Below are 17,464 nucleotides of genomic sequence, written 5' to 3'. Positions count from 1 at the left end.
TTCCTGTTTTTGAATCTTTGCATGGCAATATCTCAGCAACTGAGGTTTGTACCAACAAAGTTCATAAAAGCAAAATATAGAAAATTTTCTCAGCTTCGGCACCAATTAAAAAAAAATAACTGCGAATATTTTCAAAAAAAAAGTTATCTTAAAATGGCTATAACTTGAAAACGATGCTCTTTATGAAAAATTTCACTAAAGTACTTTTTGATTGCAACTTTGATTTTACATCGAAAAATGAAGTTGAACAAATTTTGAGATCAATATTTTGATTAAAAAAAATCAGTATTGATTAAAAAATTCATAACTCGGTCAAAGATTGTTTTTCCGTTCTGAAAATTTCATCAGAAAATTAAAAAATTAAAATAGTGTTTTTTTGCAAATCAAGTTTTAGTGACAAAAAGTTTAATTACAAATTACCATTTTTTGTACCCTGTACCATTTTTTTCAGTGTAGTCCTTATTCATACCTACAACTTTGCCGAAGACACCAAATTGATCAAAAAATTTCTTTAAAAGATACAGATTTTTGAATTTTTCATATATAATTTGTATGGACAGCTGCCAAATTTGTATGGAAAATTATATGGACAAACTAATTATGCAAAATGGTTTTACTGGGCATACCGAAGGCACTAAAAAAGTTTCAACCGGATTAAAAAAATACAAAAAAAAAATTGCAAAAAAAGACTGATTTTCTAGAGAATTGCTCTTTTGTAAAATGTTCTGCTATTTTCGAAAATAAGTATTTTAAAATATTAGAATAAAATATTAGATAACCTTTTGAAAAAACCAAAAATTCTTATTATTGACATTTTCAAACTATAGGCTAGATTTTGAAATTAAATTTAAAAGAGTAGACAATTTCACAAAAGTTTTATTTTTTACATTAAAAATTGAATTAATACTTTCCAAGAAATCTTAGAGTTAAAATGAATGCTAAATGGCATTGAGAAAAATCATTTTTTCACAAAATTTTAATTAGAATTACTCAGCTGTAGTTGAGTGCCAAAGTACATTCGCGCAAAGCTCGTTCGTTTTACATACTACTGAAATGAAGCTGATTACCTTCACCATGACTGCATTCAAATGATTGCGCCAGTGAGAAAGAGAGAACAAAGAGAGAAAGAGAAAAGTGATGAGCTCGAGTTTTGTTCGTTTTAACTTCGTGTGCGTTCTCTGAAGGTCGCTTCGTAATGACGATCATGACAGGGGGTGTGTTTTAGCATTTAAATTTATCGTTGTCGATGATTAATGCAGTTTGAAAGTACACTCAAATTCTAGATTAAATTTTCAAAAGGTTCTATCTGCATAGGAAAAACATGATGGATAGGTTGTTTTGAAAATTTAATCTAGAATCATAATCAAATTCCAAAAATCGTTCAATCATTGTCAAGGTAAGTTTTTTTTGTATGTTTTACAAGAAATTATTTTTTTATTGATGTTCGAAAGTACTTTTCCTATAATTTCAATCTTTTTTGTTTTATTAAAAGAAGTTTCTTTCGTTCAATGAAATTGTAATGCTAGTGTTTAATATTTATTTCCATTTATATTTTCTTGTGTTCGTTATGAAGCACAATTTTTAACATTTTACCGATCTTAGTCATTCCGTAAATAAGATCTCATTGTAAACATTCAGTTTGAAATGACCTAGAACCATCCAAACTAGGTCAAAAGGCAGCAACAGGCGTCTAATTACCACGTCTCCGGTCGTCGCGCCAGTTCATGCCCAACGCGGAAATAAGCCATTTCCCTCCTCGGCCAAGCCCCAAAAATAACCCCATCCTTTGACTGTCGTCCCCCCTGGTCCTGGAAGCAAAGTTGACCCAATTAAAACAAAACTGAAAATTGATTTTTTTTTCTTGCTTGCTCCTTGCAGTTTGTACCCCGATGGGCTTCGTGCGGCTGTTTGGCGTCGTTGGCCAGGTGCTGGTGAAGCCGAACCTGCTGCGCGACGTAAACGAGGAGTTTCACGCGTTCAACCTGGAGGAGGCCACCGTGCGGCGGAAGCTCGCGAACGCCAACATTAACATTGGTAAGGATGGTCTTAAATGTTGTATCATCGTAAAAATTATTTGGGTTTTTTTTTCGCAGAACTCAAGAGCGTCACCACGATCGACTACGCCCCGTCGAAGCTGTGCACCGGCCTGGAGGATTTGTATCAAATCCGGCCGACCGGCAAGGGCGCCAACGGCCACGAGTCCGTGAAACTCTTTGAAAGACTGAGAGAGCTTGAGGCTGAACGAAAATCTCTAGGTGAGGTCACTTCAAAATTAACCATTGGAGGACAATTTTAATTATTCTTTTCAACTCCTTTCAGACAAGCAGCGCAGTTCGTCGGCGTTGCAGCGAAATCTGGTTTACCCGGTGGCGATGCTGCTGTTGCTGCTGCTGACCGGAATCACCGTACTGCTGGTGGTGCAGAACACGTTGGAGTTGCTGATCGGAATCAAGGCAGTGCCGTTGAGTACGAGGGTGAGTCGACTGATCAGTTTTAATTTCTTGCTTTTAAATTAATTGTAATTTTTCCTCACTCTCTTCAGCAATTCACCCTCGGCATCACGTCCCTTTCGAAGCTGGGGCCGCTGGGGGCCGCCCTCGAGGTGGCCATCATCACGTACCTGGGCGTGACCTCGGCCGTCGGCCTCTACACGATGCCATTCATGCGGAACGTCCGGCCCCAGCGCCGGAAAACGTCCCTCTCGCAGCTGATCGCCAACTGCGGGCTGGTCCTGATCCTGAGCTCCGCGCTGCCATTGCTGTCCCGGATACTGGGTAGGTCTCCTTGGCTTCACAACCTTTAGAAGCCCGTTCAAAACGTAGTTTCCTTTTAGGCATCACCAACTTCGACCTGCTCGGCGACTTTGGCCAGATCGAGTGGCTCGGCAACCTGCTGATCGTGCTGCTGTACAACGTGATCTTCGGCACGGCGGCCACGCTCTGTCTGGTGAACAAGTTTACGGCGACCGTGCGGCGGGAGCTGTGCGCACGGTTAGTGGAAAACTATTTCATTTTCATTGGCTATCTGTCGTTCATCATCAACTAGGGGGTAGAAGTGTGCGTTTTGTGTGCGGTGCGCGCTTTGAGCGGAATGGCTTAGAATGCACTTGCGTGGATTGAACGTCGTAGGAAAGACGGAAGCAGCAGCCCTGAATGCAATTGAATAATTTGATAGTTAATCTAGGTAAAGACTTGTTAATCACAAATCGTCTCTAGCGCAAAATTTGTTAATGGCAACTCCTGCAGTGATTTGTCAGACAAATCACATTTTAACATATATCTTTTGTATAACTTTTTACGCAAAACAAAAACTCACTTTAAATCTATGTTCATCGTAAACATTTTTTACAACTTCGTACTATGAGTGACAACTGAAAATTCCAAATAAATACCGATACTTACCGAAAATTAAAAACAAAAAAACAAAACTGTTCTTAAACATCTAAAAGCCGATTTAATAACTTTTTTTCAGGCGATATTTTTGGGCCAAACGAAATGATCAATGCGAATTCCGGATTTTTTTTTTCATTTTGCTCAAACTTTGTGGGGACCTTTACTATGCATAGAAAGAGAAAGCGCAATTTTCGCGCAAAAAAAACACGTTTTAGACCAGTTTTGAGCACGTTGTATCTTTTGACAGGAGCAAAATAGCACAATACATTGTTCGAGAAAGGTTTTGGGAGAATTTCTCAATTTTAACGCTTTTGTGTGGTTTGAAAATTCATTTCAAAATAAAAATTAAAATACAAAATGATATCTCAAACAAAATTAAAATGAAAAACGCAAAGTGTGAACGCAACCAATCGATTCCATATTTTGGGGAGTTGCTCAATTAAAGACACCTGGAAATAACATTGTTTTTTTTTTGTCGATTTAAACTTTTCTTTCGCAAAAGATCATTTTTCCAAAATCAGTTATAAAAAAAACAAATGTTTGGGTATGTTTTTGAGGAATATAATTCTGCAACTTTTGAGACTTTCCGCGCTTCTTTTTTAAATAAGAATCTTACTTAAACATTTTCTGTGACTCCAATCAAAAAGTACTTTACAGCAATTTTTATAGAGTGCACCGTTTTCGAGATATGGCCTCTAAAATTTTGAATTTATAAAAAATTTGCAATTTTTCGATTTTTAAATAATGCTCATGAGTGACTTAAAAAAATCTAAAAGTTCAGAAATTTTGTTACAATTTAATCTTTAAAACATTGTAGTTTGGACTGCTTACTGAGATACAGCGGATAAGAGAAAATTAATCAGGAAAATTTAAAATGTCAACATCTCATTTTCAAATGGCAATATCTCAACAACTGACTGTCCAATTTTCAAATTTCAAGGTGAAACAGTAGGACAGCGCCATGTTGAAGCCACTTCTCGAGTTTTGTAGCACGTTTAAGGAAAATGCCGTAACTTACAAAGTTCTGCTTTTTTTTTTGCACTCAATAGGACAATAGAAAGCAATCTGTCGAGTTCAGAAATTAATTTAAGTCGTACAGAAGTTGACCAAGAACTGGCGTCCCGTTTCATCTTAAAAATTAAACATTTGTGAAATTTTCTGAACTTTTTGAAAAAAAATATTTGCAGGCCAAGTGCGAATGATGCTGATGATACCTCTTCAGTTGACGCTCAGGCGAGGAACATCCTGGAAGGAGCGTCACTGACTACGTCCGTAGTCCTGTTAGATCTAATTGATCAAGACAGTATAGCTCTGGTTCCTTGCAAGTGTCCTATTTTCTTACCTCCACGTTGGCTTGGTTTTCATGATGACCTAGCTGGTGGCCTGTGGAAACGGATCGTAAACCTTTGACCAAAGTCAAAGTCGAGACGGCTAAAAGAAAGGGGCGCGACAATGTGGGAAAGGGAAGTAATTTGTGATTGTAGACGGTATTGTTTTGATTCACAGTATGTTGAGTCAACTGCTGTGGATGTACCTGAAACATCGCACAACGGGGTTTCTCTTCTCTTCATTCTCAGCTACCACCTATCTTCTGTTTATTTTGTTTCACTGATTTTCTAACGCGGCTTCTGTTTACTATTCTCCATTTGATTTCGATTTTACTCATTTGATTCTTTTATTTCTTAACGCTTTTCCACTCTATTTTACCAATTGATGCTGCTGTAACAAACTGTCTGCTTTCCCTTAATTTGGCAGCAATGTCAATTTTGTTTATCATATGCCTTTTCTTTATTTATCTATTTGAATAATTTCTCATCTTCCCTATAAATTGCCCTCAATACAATCTAAGCTTGTTTGTTACCTCTATTTATTAATTATTGTTAATTTATTTATCTACTTCATAAATTACTATCTTTCTTTTACTATTGATTCTTCAAATAGTATATTTCTTTCACTGTCCATTGTTTTCAATCTTCACCCTTTTCTTCAAACAAATGAGGTTCGAGCCCTTACTCAATTTTTGGAGTGATCAAAGAATTAACACAAATATTACTATTGTACTTTTGAAAAACTTTTATAAAATGCTTAGGACCAAAGTTGTAACAAAACACCGCGACAAAAGAAATAGCAACATAAAAACACGACTCAACACTAGGAAAGATTTCAGGAGAAAACAAAACACAGTAAAATAACAACTAGTTTTTGAATTCAAACTAAAAATAAAACAGTTTTTGCTTTAATGAAAGTTGATAGGCACACTATAAATGGTTAGGCGCTTATACTTACATCAAACCCTACGTAATGTACCACCCCCGGCCGAGTTAAAATGCGTAACCGGAAAAGAAGGTGTGCATGCCTGGCACGAACACTCAAAGCGTGTTCTAGCGTGCTGCTCGTACTGACTCAGAGCAAGGGTGAGATGTAGGTGTAAGGGCAGTGCGTGTTCGTCGGGAACCTAGTGCATAAGATCGGTCAAGGCCCGTTCTTACACTGAAAATTGCGAATTGCGAAAACTTTTTGAAAAAAAATATTCGGAAAATTGAATTTGAATAAATGGAAATACTCGGATTTGATTAATGCAGTTTTGAATTAAAAATTATAATTTTTCAATTCCATTTGGTCGATCAAATATATATATAAACATCTCTTTTTTCCTAAACATAGTTTTCATTGCTTATCTCGTTACAAAAAAAAACGTTAGAAGTTTGATAATGAAAACGTTATTTAATCTACTATCGTTACTTAATGATTGGAGCCTCCCTCTCATTTATTAAGTAATGTAGACTGAAATAGAAAATTTCTCTTTATAAAAAAAATCACAGACTTTTTGTCAAGAAAATACAGACACCGCCTTCGAAGTAATTGGCAACCCGGCGCTCTTTTGGCGATCAGACCCAGCCATTTAAGGGTATGTACCTTTTTTGGAGTCGTCCGAATAGTTTTTTCATCATAATTATTCGTCAACTCAGGGTGGCCACTCAAGTCGGGAAATCGGGAAAGTCGGGAAAAAGTCGGGAATTCGTCAAAATCCGCCAAAAATCGGGAAAAAGTCGGGAATTTATGATTTTATGTCAAAAAGTCGGGAAAACTTTTTAAACTCTTGAATAAATTTTGTCTAATTTTGTACAATTTTCATATTGAATTCACTTATTTCTGCTTTAGTAACTTACTTTGAATTTAAGGTTATTTTTACTATTTCAATATATTTGAGTATGGAAAAGCTGTTTAAGACCTTTGAAATCTTTATGAATATTGGAGTCTTTGACACAGATTTTCATAATATTTTTTTATGAATCAAATGATTGCTTTTAAATTTTTTCACAAAACAAGAGGTAAAGTTGATGAAAAACTAATATAAAAATAGAGCGTAATGGCCAGCTTAGAATTATGATTCTATTCCATTTTGTCACATAATTGAATATTTGAAACAGGATTCGAACTTGAGTTTGGCAATAGTTTTTTTTGGGTAAATATTTGTAATTGTTTAACTAAATTCATTAAGTAATTTAAAATGTGTTTTTTTCCAAATGTTGCCCTTGAACTTTTTTTTTGTGAGTATGGGTAAATTACCTACCATCGATAAAGCTTGATTTTCAGGTTGCGGAAAACTTAAATATCGAATAAAATCCAAAATTGAAAAAAAAATTGAAATCGTTTTGAAAACATAAAGAAAATATTGAAATTGCAAAAAAAATAATCCAAGAAATTTTGAGCTCTTGCATAATTATTAAAAAAAAATGTCCCTTCAAACAGTCACTTGAAATAACTGGGAAACATAAAATCATCAAACTGAATTTTCATTGAAAAAAAAAACAGTTAAATACTGACCATTAGAAAAATTAACATTGATTAAAAAATTCAATATCAAAAATTACATAATTAAAAAGGGAACTTGGCAAAAACATTTTCTTTTATGAATTCCTTGAAATTTTTCTAAATCCTTTGAATGAAAAATAACAGCAGTTACGTTTTAATCATTCTTTGATTTAAAATGATGATGAAGTTAAAAAAATATCAAAAACTATACGTTTAGCAAATTTAAAAAATACCATGGAAGTTATAAGTATTGTTGAACTTTCGATTATTTTTTCAAAGACTAATTGTTTGTGTTTCTACTCTGAATCATAATAATGAAATTACATTTTTGAAGTTTTCTTTATTTTTTTGGATTTTTTTTTAATTCTTTGAGATTTTTTTTTCGGTGGTAAATATTGACTTTTCTTATAGAAAGTATTTTGTTTGATATCATTCTTTAGATAAGAAATGCCTATTATTTGAGCATTTTGGAAAAATCTGGAAAAAAGTCGGGAAAAAGTCGGGAATTTGAAACTGGAATTTGAGTGGTCATCCTGGTCAACTAAATGAAACATTACAATTTTCAATACCAAGCTGTGGGACTCGAATCTAGACCGAGTAGACCACATCCGGACAAAATTCGTCGGCCCAAAGCCGAAAAAATCGACCGCATATTTTTGATCAACACCCCCACTCACAGACATTTGCTCAGAATTTGATTCTTAGTCGATAAGTAGAAACAAAGTTGAGTCTAGGAGGTCAAATTATTAAGTTTACTTTTTGAGAAAAAAAAAAACAGGAAAAAGCAATTTTCTAAAATAAGCATTTTAGATATTCACGTATACATTCCCGATTAAAAGCTCCATAATTCCACCGGATGGCGCGAAGCATCGAAGTATTTATGACGATTAAAATTTTCCCTGTGTGGTGACATAGGAGTGAGAACATTAATGTATAGCTCTTAGAAAACTGTAGTCGTCATACTTCGATGCTTCGCGCCATCTGATGGAATTATCCCACCGGAGGTCGCGTACGTGTACTTTGTACACAGTTTGTAAGGGCACTTGTAAGAAAGGCGAAAACACGCGACTTCCCGAAGGTTATGGAGCTTTTAATCGCACTCAGCCAACCAAAATCGGAGCAAATGTCAGTGGAAGTGTGAGTTGAAAATATAGTTTTAACTCAATTTTCTCGGCACTGGATAAACGGATTCAGTCCGGGTTTGTTTCATTTGGTCCAGTTTGAGGTCCCATAAGTCCGTTTTATAAATTATAATGATTGGTTAGGTCCTTCAAAACTTTTGGTTGAAAAAATTGTGTTACAATAAAAAAAACTGTCGTTATCTACATAATTTTGAATGCTCTCATCGCCGTAACTTTCAACGCAGTGCTTTTAATCATTTTCAAAATTACTAGTTTGGCTTCAGTTTCGTCAAGGTATGATAGATGTGGGCTCTCTTAACACGTGTATCTGTGGAGGCAGCAAAAATGAGGGGGTGAGCATGGTTGTTTAAGACAATTCCATAGTATTTATACCCGTAATTTTCAATTTTATTTATTGGCAGCAAATTAACTAAAACTCAATTCTGTCGATTCTTTAGTTTTAAGGGAGCCCAATTCTATCATACCTTGACAAAACTGAAGCGTTAACTGACATCAACTTAAAAAACGTTTCTTAATCCACCGATGGTGGTTTGTGCCTTCCTCACAATTATGTACATATTTGTTTCTGTAGTAAGAATGTCAAACCTACAAATTTTATCTAAATTTTACTTCTTACAACATATCTACATGGAGTATGGGGTCTAGAATCCCAAAAATCATTGGACGTAATATTAGAACAACACCTACGGGGCTGTTTAATGAAAATTGTTCACTTTCAATAGTTATATTACTTTAGAGTTTTTAAGCCTTAAGGCAGTAAAAAAATATATCTGTTCATTTTTCCCGGGAGTTTCAAATCAACAAAATCCCGGGAGCCAGATCTCCAGATAGATCCGAACAACTTTTTCATCAAAATATTTGAGATCCGGCCTCTAAAATGTGTACAAATGACACTTAGGTGCTCATAACTTTTGATAGGGTTATCAGATCTTCAATGTTTTGGGCTCACTAGAAAGGTCTTTCAAATACCTTTCTAAAAATGTTTGATCAGACTGGTTTTATTACAAAAACCACCCTTTTTACAATCTTTCAAACTTTAGCCAGAATCGTTTTTTTAGCATAACTTTTGAAATACTAAACAAAACTTCATAATAGTTAATATAGGTCTTGTGGGACCCTAAGACAGATCGAATGAGACCAGAACGGCCCAAATCGGTTCAGCCAGTCCGGAGATAATCGAGTGCATTTTTTTTCGGTGCACGGACTTACAGACATACACACGCACAGACATTTGCTCAGAATTTGATTCTGAGTCGATAGGTATACGTGAAGGTAGGTCAACGAGGTCGAATTAAGAAGTTCATTTTTCGAGTGATTTTATAGCCTTTCCTTAGTAAGGTGAGGAAGGCAAAAACGGGTTGAGTAAGAGATAGCAGCACTGAACTTCATAATGTCTGTGTTAATTAGCCAAACTATTATGGTTTGTTATGGTCAGTATCATGTAAAATTTCAGATTTTTCCAATAAAAATATGTTGAGGCTTAAAAGAAAAATAATTGCTTCAGCGACAAATTTTGCTAAAAGTAGAGAATTTCAAATTCAGAGAATTAATTTTTTTTAGGCTGATATTTCCAGTTGTCACTCGTCGAACTCGTCTAGTCCATAAGAATTAAACTGTTTTCCTCTGTCGAACAAAACGCCGACAAACCTATCTATGCATACACAAACAGAGTGTGAAGACTGCTCTCATCTAGATGTTAATTTTAAACAATATTTGCCCGACGATGCAGCGCGTCTTTTCGTGCATCTCGGAAGTCGACAACTTGCCCCCAAAATATTTGCATTTACTTTGTATTCTGTCTCCTCCGTTCGCGTCAAACTATATAGGACTGCCATTTTCATCAATTGCCACGTTTTTATTTGTCTGGGTTCTAGGAAGAGCTTTCTCTTAAAAGTTAAGTCAATACTTTAAGTTAGGTAATTTATATAATGAAGAAACGCAGTGAGAGTAAAACGATTGATATTTATATTATACGAGATGTAGAAACTCACAGAAGCAGCAGCAGCAGTGAGAGTTAGATTTTTACAGCAATTATAATTTATACAAATACTTTGGCTCGTTTTCTTGTGTTGTTTTGCTTTTTTTCTTTGATGACTTGAGTCCCTGGCTTTCTTTTCGGTTTCGTAACTAACCAGTTAGCGTCGACGCTTTACTAACGAAAATGCACCCCATTTTGTTTAGTGTGAGTCTTGTCCCAAAATTTGTCAAAAAAAAAGCGCCCATGAGTAACTAACATTGCTTGTCGCCAGGTTGAAGGCTCTGTTCGACTACAGCAGCCATCTGGAGTCGAGCATCAGTTCGCTGTCGCAGCTGGCGGCCGGCAGCAGCCACAGTCATAATCCGGCAAACGGACACTCCAGTCAGCAGCAGCAGCAGCAGTTTGGGGGAGGTGAAACGCACATTTCACATCGTGTGACGAACAATAACCACTCGTTGCATCATCAGGACACGCCGGCGGTCCTCATTTCCAACGGTGGACCAGAGCACAAGAAATCACTTTAAAGTGTGACAAATTTAAGGCTGACTTACAAAATTGTATAATTTATCATCGACACACACACACACACGTGTTTGCGTAGCTTGTTGTAGACCTCTAAATTGCAAACGAGTGCATCAGTATTGGACCCCTCACGTGTGACCACAGAAAGAAAGAAAAAAAACACTCAAATAAACATCAAACATACATATTGTATTCCACTGCATTCAAATCACAAACATTTTGTTGTTGACTAAATCATCCGAACCGCCGACTTTTCATGGTGTCTCTAATCCAGCTGTTGAAGTGTGAAACCCGCGCGAAACCGTCCGGCAGCCCGGCGGCGCAGCTCTTGTCCGGTGGGTAGCCGACGCCGAAGCTGACCACGCCGATCACGGTTCCGTCGCTGCTGGCCAGTGGGCCACCCGAGTCGCCCTGGAAGGTTAAATGTTTTATTTTGTTGTTTTAAATAATATCACTTTTCAGTAAGTAAAAAAGCAAAAAAAAATACACTTCAACTTATGTGGAATATTTGAAATTACAAATAAAAAGATTTTAATCTACATTAAATCTATCATCATACTACGATGTAAAATTATCATGATTGAAAAGAATTTATTTTGAAACCCTTTTTAATTCGAACCAAAAAAAAACCTACTGAGAAATTCTCTAGAATTTCGCAATTCTTCAAAAGATTTTTGAAGTTAGTTTTCGCATACAATTTCATTCCCCGCTCTATACAATTTTGAGGGCAGGCCATACAAAATGGGCTTGTGATTATTCGGAAATCTGTATCTTGAGAAGGGATTTTCTGATCGATTTGGTGTCTTGGGCAAAGTTGTAGATTCTCCATATTCCCTACTTTAATGATAACCTTATGACTTTATGATAATTTTTAGACTTTTTATCACTAAAAGTTTCATTCCCTGAACACGTTGTTTTTTTTATTTCAGATTTTTTTATATTTTTATGGGGACTAAAATAGTAGTTGTTAGTGTAGTGTCCAGTGTAGTTGCAAAAAGGGGATTTTTCAGCACGAGTCGTACATTTATCCAACGAGGTTCACCGAGTTGGATAAATACGAAGAGTGCTGAAAAAATCAAGTTTTGCAACGAGTTCCATACAACATTTTTTGCAATTCCAAAAAACACAATGAGTGAAATTTTATGTCAAATTTGCATGTATTTTGTCAAAAAATCGTTTAAATAAAAAAAATGTTAAAAAGTGTTACTTTTCGAAACAAGTGCTGAAAAGTTAAACTTTTCAGCACCCATTTGAGTGTTGAAAAGTAGAACTTTTCAGCATTTATTTTGAAAAGTGTTGCTATTCGATTCTGTGATTTTTGGTACAGAAAAGTAGGCTTTTTGCGCTAGAGTTTAGGGTAGTGCAAAAGCTGGTTTTTGAGTTATTAATTTTTGAAAAAAAAATCGGTATTGTCGAACGAAGATGGGATAGGGGCAGGGGGGCAGAATGGGCCACCCTTGGTTTTGGGCTTTAGAATGGATTTAGACCAACTGTAAGGCAAGGGTCTTATCGTCAAATAACATCACCATACCGAAAACGACATTTGAATTCATTGTATTTTTCAAGTTATGAACAAAAATGTAAATTTATTGACAAAACCACGCAAATGTTGTTTATTTCCAGGCTTTTTGAAAAGTTGTATTGTTTGAAAAAGTTTGTTCAATGCTTATAATGTTACTAGAATTGACCACCCTTTTCCTGCCTTATACAAACAATCAACTTGATAACACTGTTTTCAAAAATGTTTGTTTTGGTAAGTGACTATTTTTATAAAAGTGGTCTAACTTCTTGGAAACTATGTTAAAAAGGTCCCCTAAGTCATTTATTATCTCCCTTCAACTTTTCACTAGACAAAATGGCTTAGAGGTGGCCCATTCTGCCCCGCACCATGGAAAAGTAGTCGAAAAACATTTTTTTTTTAAATTGCGTCAAAAATAGTTTTAAGCTGAAATATTTTATCAACCAAGTATACAACATTGAAGGGAACATTCCAAAGCACAAGACTAAAACACTGAATTCATAAATTTGTTTGTTTTTCTATGGTTTTTGGTGAATTTTCCTTAGGCGGTCCATTCCGCCCCCTCCTGCCCCTACATTTAAAATTTTAACATTATTTTTGTTGGAAAAAGTACAAATGTTCCCGTAAGTTTAATTTGTAACATTTAAATTCGAACTATTGGTTCCCGAGATATCGAGTGGAAAAATAATACTCTGAGAGAAACAGTTTTTCACAAATTTAAACTTTAAAGAAGCTGTAACTCAGCAACAAAGTCAAAAAAGAAAAATTGTAGGAAATTTCCTCAGCTTTTATAAAATGTTCTTTTCTTTCGTGTAGTATTTTGAAATTGCAAAAACTAAACATTTTTCGAAAAAAATATACCTTACTATGCATATAACTTGAAAACAGTGCCCTTTACCAAAACCAAATTGACGGTATTTTATTTTTTTCCAGAAATCATTTTTTTTTCAAAGAAAATACAACTGGATTTTGCACAATACTAAACTCTAACGCAAAAGATGCCTTTTTGAGTCCCATAAACTTGAAAAAAAATCTGTATTTTTTTCTTTGCAACCCAATTTTTTTAACTGATCGTTATCAAAAAGCGATAGTATTTCAAGTTTTCAATTGAACTTAAAAATTGATTTGACAAAAAAAGTTATAAAAAAACATAACAAGAAAATTTAATCAACTATTTTTTTCAAATGTTGCATAAAAATACTTGTCATAACAAATTTGGAACACACAATTTGTGGTATTTATTATTTTATTTTTGCAATCTTTCTTTTGACCTTATTCCTTTAAGAGACTTAGATAGGCCATTGTTCTCCTTTTTCACTAGTCAAATTACTCTATTTTATAAATATATTATGAAATGTGATTATGTGAAAAGAAAGTTGTTCAATACAACGGTGTAATTTTCTGATCCTGTTGATTTTTTTTTATTTAGGGAGACAAACATTTCAAAAGAGCGTTATATTGATTTTTTACGCTTTTAAAATGTTAGTCGTGAATATTTTTTTCAAAATATGAAGATATCAGATAATTTCCCAGATAATTGCTGAAATATTGGAACTAGAAAATGCAGTGCTATATCTTTCATCCGCTGTATCTCAGCAACCAGAGATCCAATCTTCAACGTTTCTTAGGCACTAGGAGAAATTCTCGTCTGTTTGGCAGGTTAACGTGAAGACTTCCATCATTGTCATGATATTTCGCTCAAAGTTAAAAAAAAATCCTTCTACAGGTTGTTTAGAATAGTGCCCTACACATGCTGATTCCTTTTGGTAACGATTATCCCATTCCTTGTAAAGTTATGGAAATCGTCATTAATCAATGTTTGCCAACTAGGACGTCAATGACTGTGCCACAAAATTATATAAATTTCGAAGCACAATTGATTAAGATCAAAAATTCCTTCACTGGCTTCAAAAAGGCAACAACCGGTACATGCTGATTCCTTTTGGTGCTGAAATTCGTTAAATTGAATTTAATACAGAATATTTTAAAGTGATGATCAATTTTCTTCGAAAATGATCAACGGCTTCACCTTAAGCACTCGCTCCTAATTCCATCCAATTTGCTGATTTTCACTATTTAAACAACTTATTTTGCAAAACTATATATTAGGGTGGGTACGGATTTTGAAAAGTTCTCAGATCAAGTTCTGGTGTGGTTCCCCTTGTAGGGTATACCCGTAGGGACTATCACGCCAAATTTAAGCTCATTTGGTTGAAAACTGGCTTGTCTCAAGCGGGTTCAAGTTTACATGGAAATTACTATGGGAAATTTTGAATTTTCGTTCATTTGCTTCTACAGGCCTGGGGAAAACATGTAGAAACTTCTAGGATGGCCAGAAATGAACGGAATCGTCTGGAGAACAACTTTCCCTAAGAGACCAGGTCGATTCGTTCAACTCTCATCGAGCTCAACGGCAATACATCCGGGGTTTTCGGAACCAACGGTTTTCCCCGGAAGAGCATCAAGTTTTCCTTAGCATGCTATGAATGCTTGTTGAAAACTGCGACGCCACGTTTCAAACAGCTACCACGTGGACTAGCATCGCTTATAAAAATTACTTTTTTTACTTTTTGAACTATAGAATTATCATTTATGGTGATCCTGTTACTATTTAGCTGTATTCTAAACCTCCAAATAAGAAAAAAAAATGTTATGGTGCAAATTTTATAATCACGTGGTAGCTGTTTGAGATGTGGCGTCGCGGTGTTAATCAAGCATTCATAGCATGCTAAGGAAAATTTGATGCTCTTCCGGGGAAAACGGTTGGTTCCGAAAACCCCGGATGTATTGCCGTTGAGCTCGATGGGGGTTGAACGAATCGACCTGGTCTCTTAGGGAAAGTTGTTCTCCAGACGATTCCGTTCATTTCTGGCCATCCTAGAAGTTTCTACATGTTTTCCCCAGGCCTGTAGAAGCGAATGAACGAAAATTCAAAATTTCCCATAGTAAATCCCATGTAAACTTGAACTCGCTTGAGACAAGCCAGTTTTCAACCAAATGAGCTTAAACTTGGCGTGATAGTCCCTACGGGTATACCCTACAAGGGGAACCACACCAGAACTTGATCTGAGAACTTTTCAAAATCCGTACCCACCCTACTATATATAGAAAGTTGCTTGCTCACTTCCTGTTTAGCTATTAATCACTCGATTTCAGTTGAAAACGCTTTTTATGAGCTGTAATTGAACGTCAAAGTGCTGATATGGCAACGTTCGAGGCACGATTTAATTAGATGCTGTTCCCCTACTTGCTGACAACTATTCGATTGCAATTCTATGACTCAAAAGTTGCAGATTTTAGAATATTTACCTATTATTTCTGTATGAACAACTGCAAAAATGGTATAGAGCCTTGAACCAGTACAAAGCTCATACAAAGTTTGAGCCAAATCAAAAAAAAAATACTAGAAATCGGCCGAATTCGTAGAGAATTTCTCATGAAAATCTTTCAAATGAAGGTATGAAATTCTCAACTTATTTGTGTATGAAAAACAAAATTTAAAGATTTTACATTATGTAACAATTAAATAATAGTCCAGACTCGATTATTCGAAAGGCCTTGGAAAAATGTCACTTCGGATAATCGCAAAAAAAATGTTTTCGTTGTCTTATTTTTGATTGTTGGGCTCAATATGACCCCTAAACTACTCTAAACTGATTTAGAATTTTTAAACCCAAGATGGCGGAGATGGGATATTGACAAAAATGCATATGCTACTCGAATTTCATGTAAAAAGTAAATTAATTAGAAAAAAAACTTTTTTTGGTTCATGATTCGATTATCCGACGACCCATACAAACTTTCGGATAACTGAACTTCAGATAATCGAGCGAGTCTGGACTGTACACCAAATCTCACATATATAAACTCACCCCGCAAACGCCCTGTCCCTCCCTGCTGAACGTACAGATGTGCATCGGCCCGATGTTGTCCAGCCGAGCCTGACAGTCCTGCTCGCCCAAAACGCGAACCCGCACAAACTGCAACTTGTCCGACAGTGGTCCCCCGTTTTGCCTCGTTCCTCCCCATCCCGTTACAGTCGCTTCCGTTCCCGACCGCACAAAATCCCCTCCGAAAGTGGCCTTCTCGACCTTCCCGCGCATTGTCAGCATCAGCCCCTTTACCCGAACCAACCCAATATCGTTCAACGCCTTCGTCCGGTCCCAGCTCGGATGCTGGAAGAACTGGTCCGCCCGTAACCGGAAGCCACCCCGACTGAGCTGGGTCGTTCCCACCAGGACCGTCACATCGCTCGGGCGTAACTCACTCAAACAGTGCGCGGCCGTTAGGATCCAGCGCGAATCGATGATGGTTCCACCGCAAAAGTGACTCCTGTGCCGCTGGAGGGACGCCTGGTAGGGGGTGGGACCGGCATCGCCGCCACCCACCACGAACTCGCTGAGGGTGTGGTTTCGGCTGGAGTCGACACTTGACGTGGAATTTTGGCTTAAGGCTGTGCCGATTAAGAGGAAGGTAAGTAAAGTGACACTTTTATAAAGAAACATTTTGACCATTGGTTGCACTATAATGACTGAATGGAAAGTGGGAACTAAGAGCTTTTATATGGAGCTTTCGATTGATATCTTGTGCTATCAGTACTTAGAATATTTTACATAACAAAAGGTTCAAGTACACGAGGCAATCATTTACATTTCTTCATTATATAAATTCTAGAGTTTTTTTTTTAAAAGGTCCTATGAATGAACATTGAACAAATTGAAAATTTAGGAAAATTTAGGAAATGTCTTCGTGAAATATTTTTAAAATTATTCGCATTATATGATTGATTTATTCAAAACCATTTTATTGTATTACTAAGATTGATTATTATTCTTAAAACATCGTTAAATGAGGGAATCTTTATTATTTTCAAATGCTTCAAATTCAAAACGTTACCAAATAAACAACTTAGCGGGCAAATTAGGAAAGCGAAACTCAATAGAATGTCAAGTAGTTTTAATTTGCAATTATTGGAGCAGATGCAGAATATTTACACCCGCTGAAAAGTAAGAGCTGGTATATCAATGAGTGCAAAGTAAGCAAATAGATTTAAATTATATCACCAAGATTGTAACGTGTGAGTGCACATGCAGTC

At 36.0% G+C, this 17,464-nt stretch overlaps 2 protein-coding genes across 3 annotated transcripts in view; one reads left to right on the top strand and one right to left on the bottom strand.

The window, feature by feature from the left end:
* The window catches only part of LOC120420649 (protein Lilipod), a 65,604-nt gene that overhangs the window by 33,098 nt on the left and 15,042 nt on the right, over nt 1–17,464 (top strand). Inside the window, exons 6-11 of one of the 2 annotated variants that reach the window (XM_039583733.2) lie at nt 1,879–2,034; nt 2,094–2,255; nt 2,320–2,474; nt 2,543–2,774; nt 2,834–2,990; nt 10,600–11,035. In XM_039583733.2, coding sequence (XP_039439667.1) covers nt 1,879–2,034; nt 2,094–2,255; nt 2,320–2,474; nt 2,543–2,774; nt 2,834–2,990; nt 10,600–10,852 — 1,115 coding nt within the window. In that variant the 3' untranslated portion in view covers nt 10,853–11,035. Of the gene's footprint in view, nt 1–1,878; nt 2,035–2,093; nt 2,256–2,319; nt 2,475–2,542; nt 2,775–2,833; nt 2,991–10,599; nt 11,036–17,464 lie in introns of those variants that run through there. The other variant, XM_039583731.2, reaches the window with a different exon arrangement.
* Nucleotides 11,019–16,896, bottom strand: LOC120420651 (chymotrypsin-2-like). Its single transcript, XM_039583735.2, has 2 exons — nt 16,242–16,896; nt 11,019–11,261 (listed from the first exon to the last, which is right to left on the bottom strand). The coding sequence occupies exons 1-2, from the start codon at nt 16,881–16,883 to the stop codon at nt 11,085–11,087; spliced, it is 819 nt and encodes a 272-aa protein (XP_039439669.1). The 5' UTR covers nt 16,884–16,896; the 3' UTR covers nt 11,019–11,084.

This window comes from Culex pipiens, chromosome 3 (assembly GCF_016801865.2).
Source record: "Culex pipiens pallens isolate TS chromosome 3, TS_CPP_V2, whole genome shotgun sequence".
In the NCBI taxonomy this organism is placed as follows: domain Eukaryota; kingdom Metazoa; phylum Arthropoda; class Insecta; order Diptera; family Culicidae; genus Culex; species Culex pipiens.
Note: the sequence above shows the minus strand (reverse complement) of the source record. Positions and strands in the feature narration are given on the sequence as shown.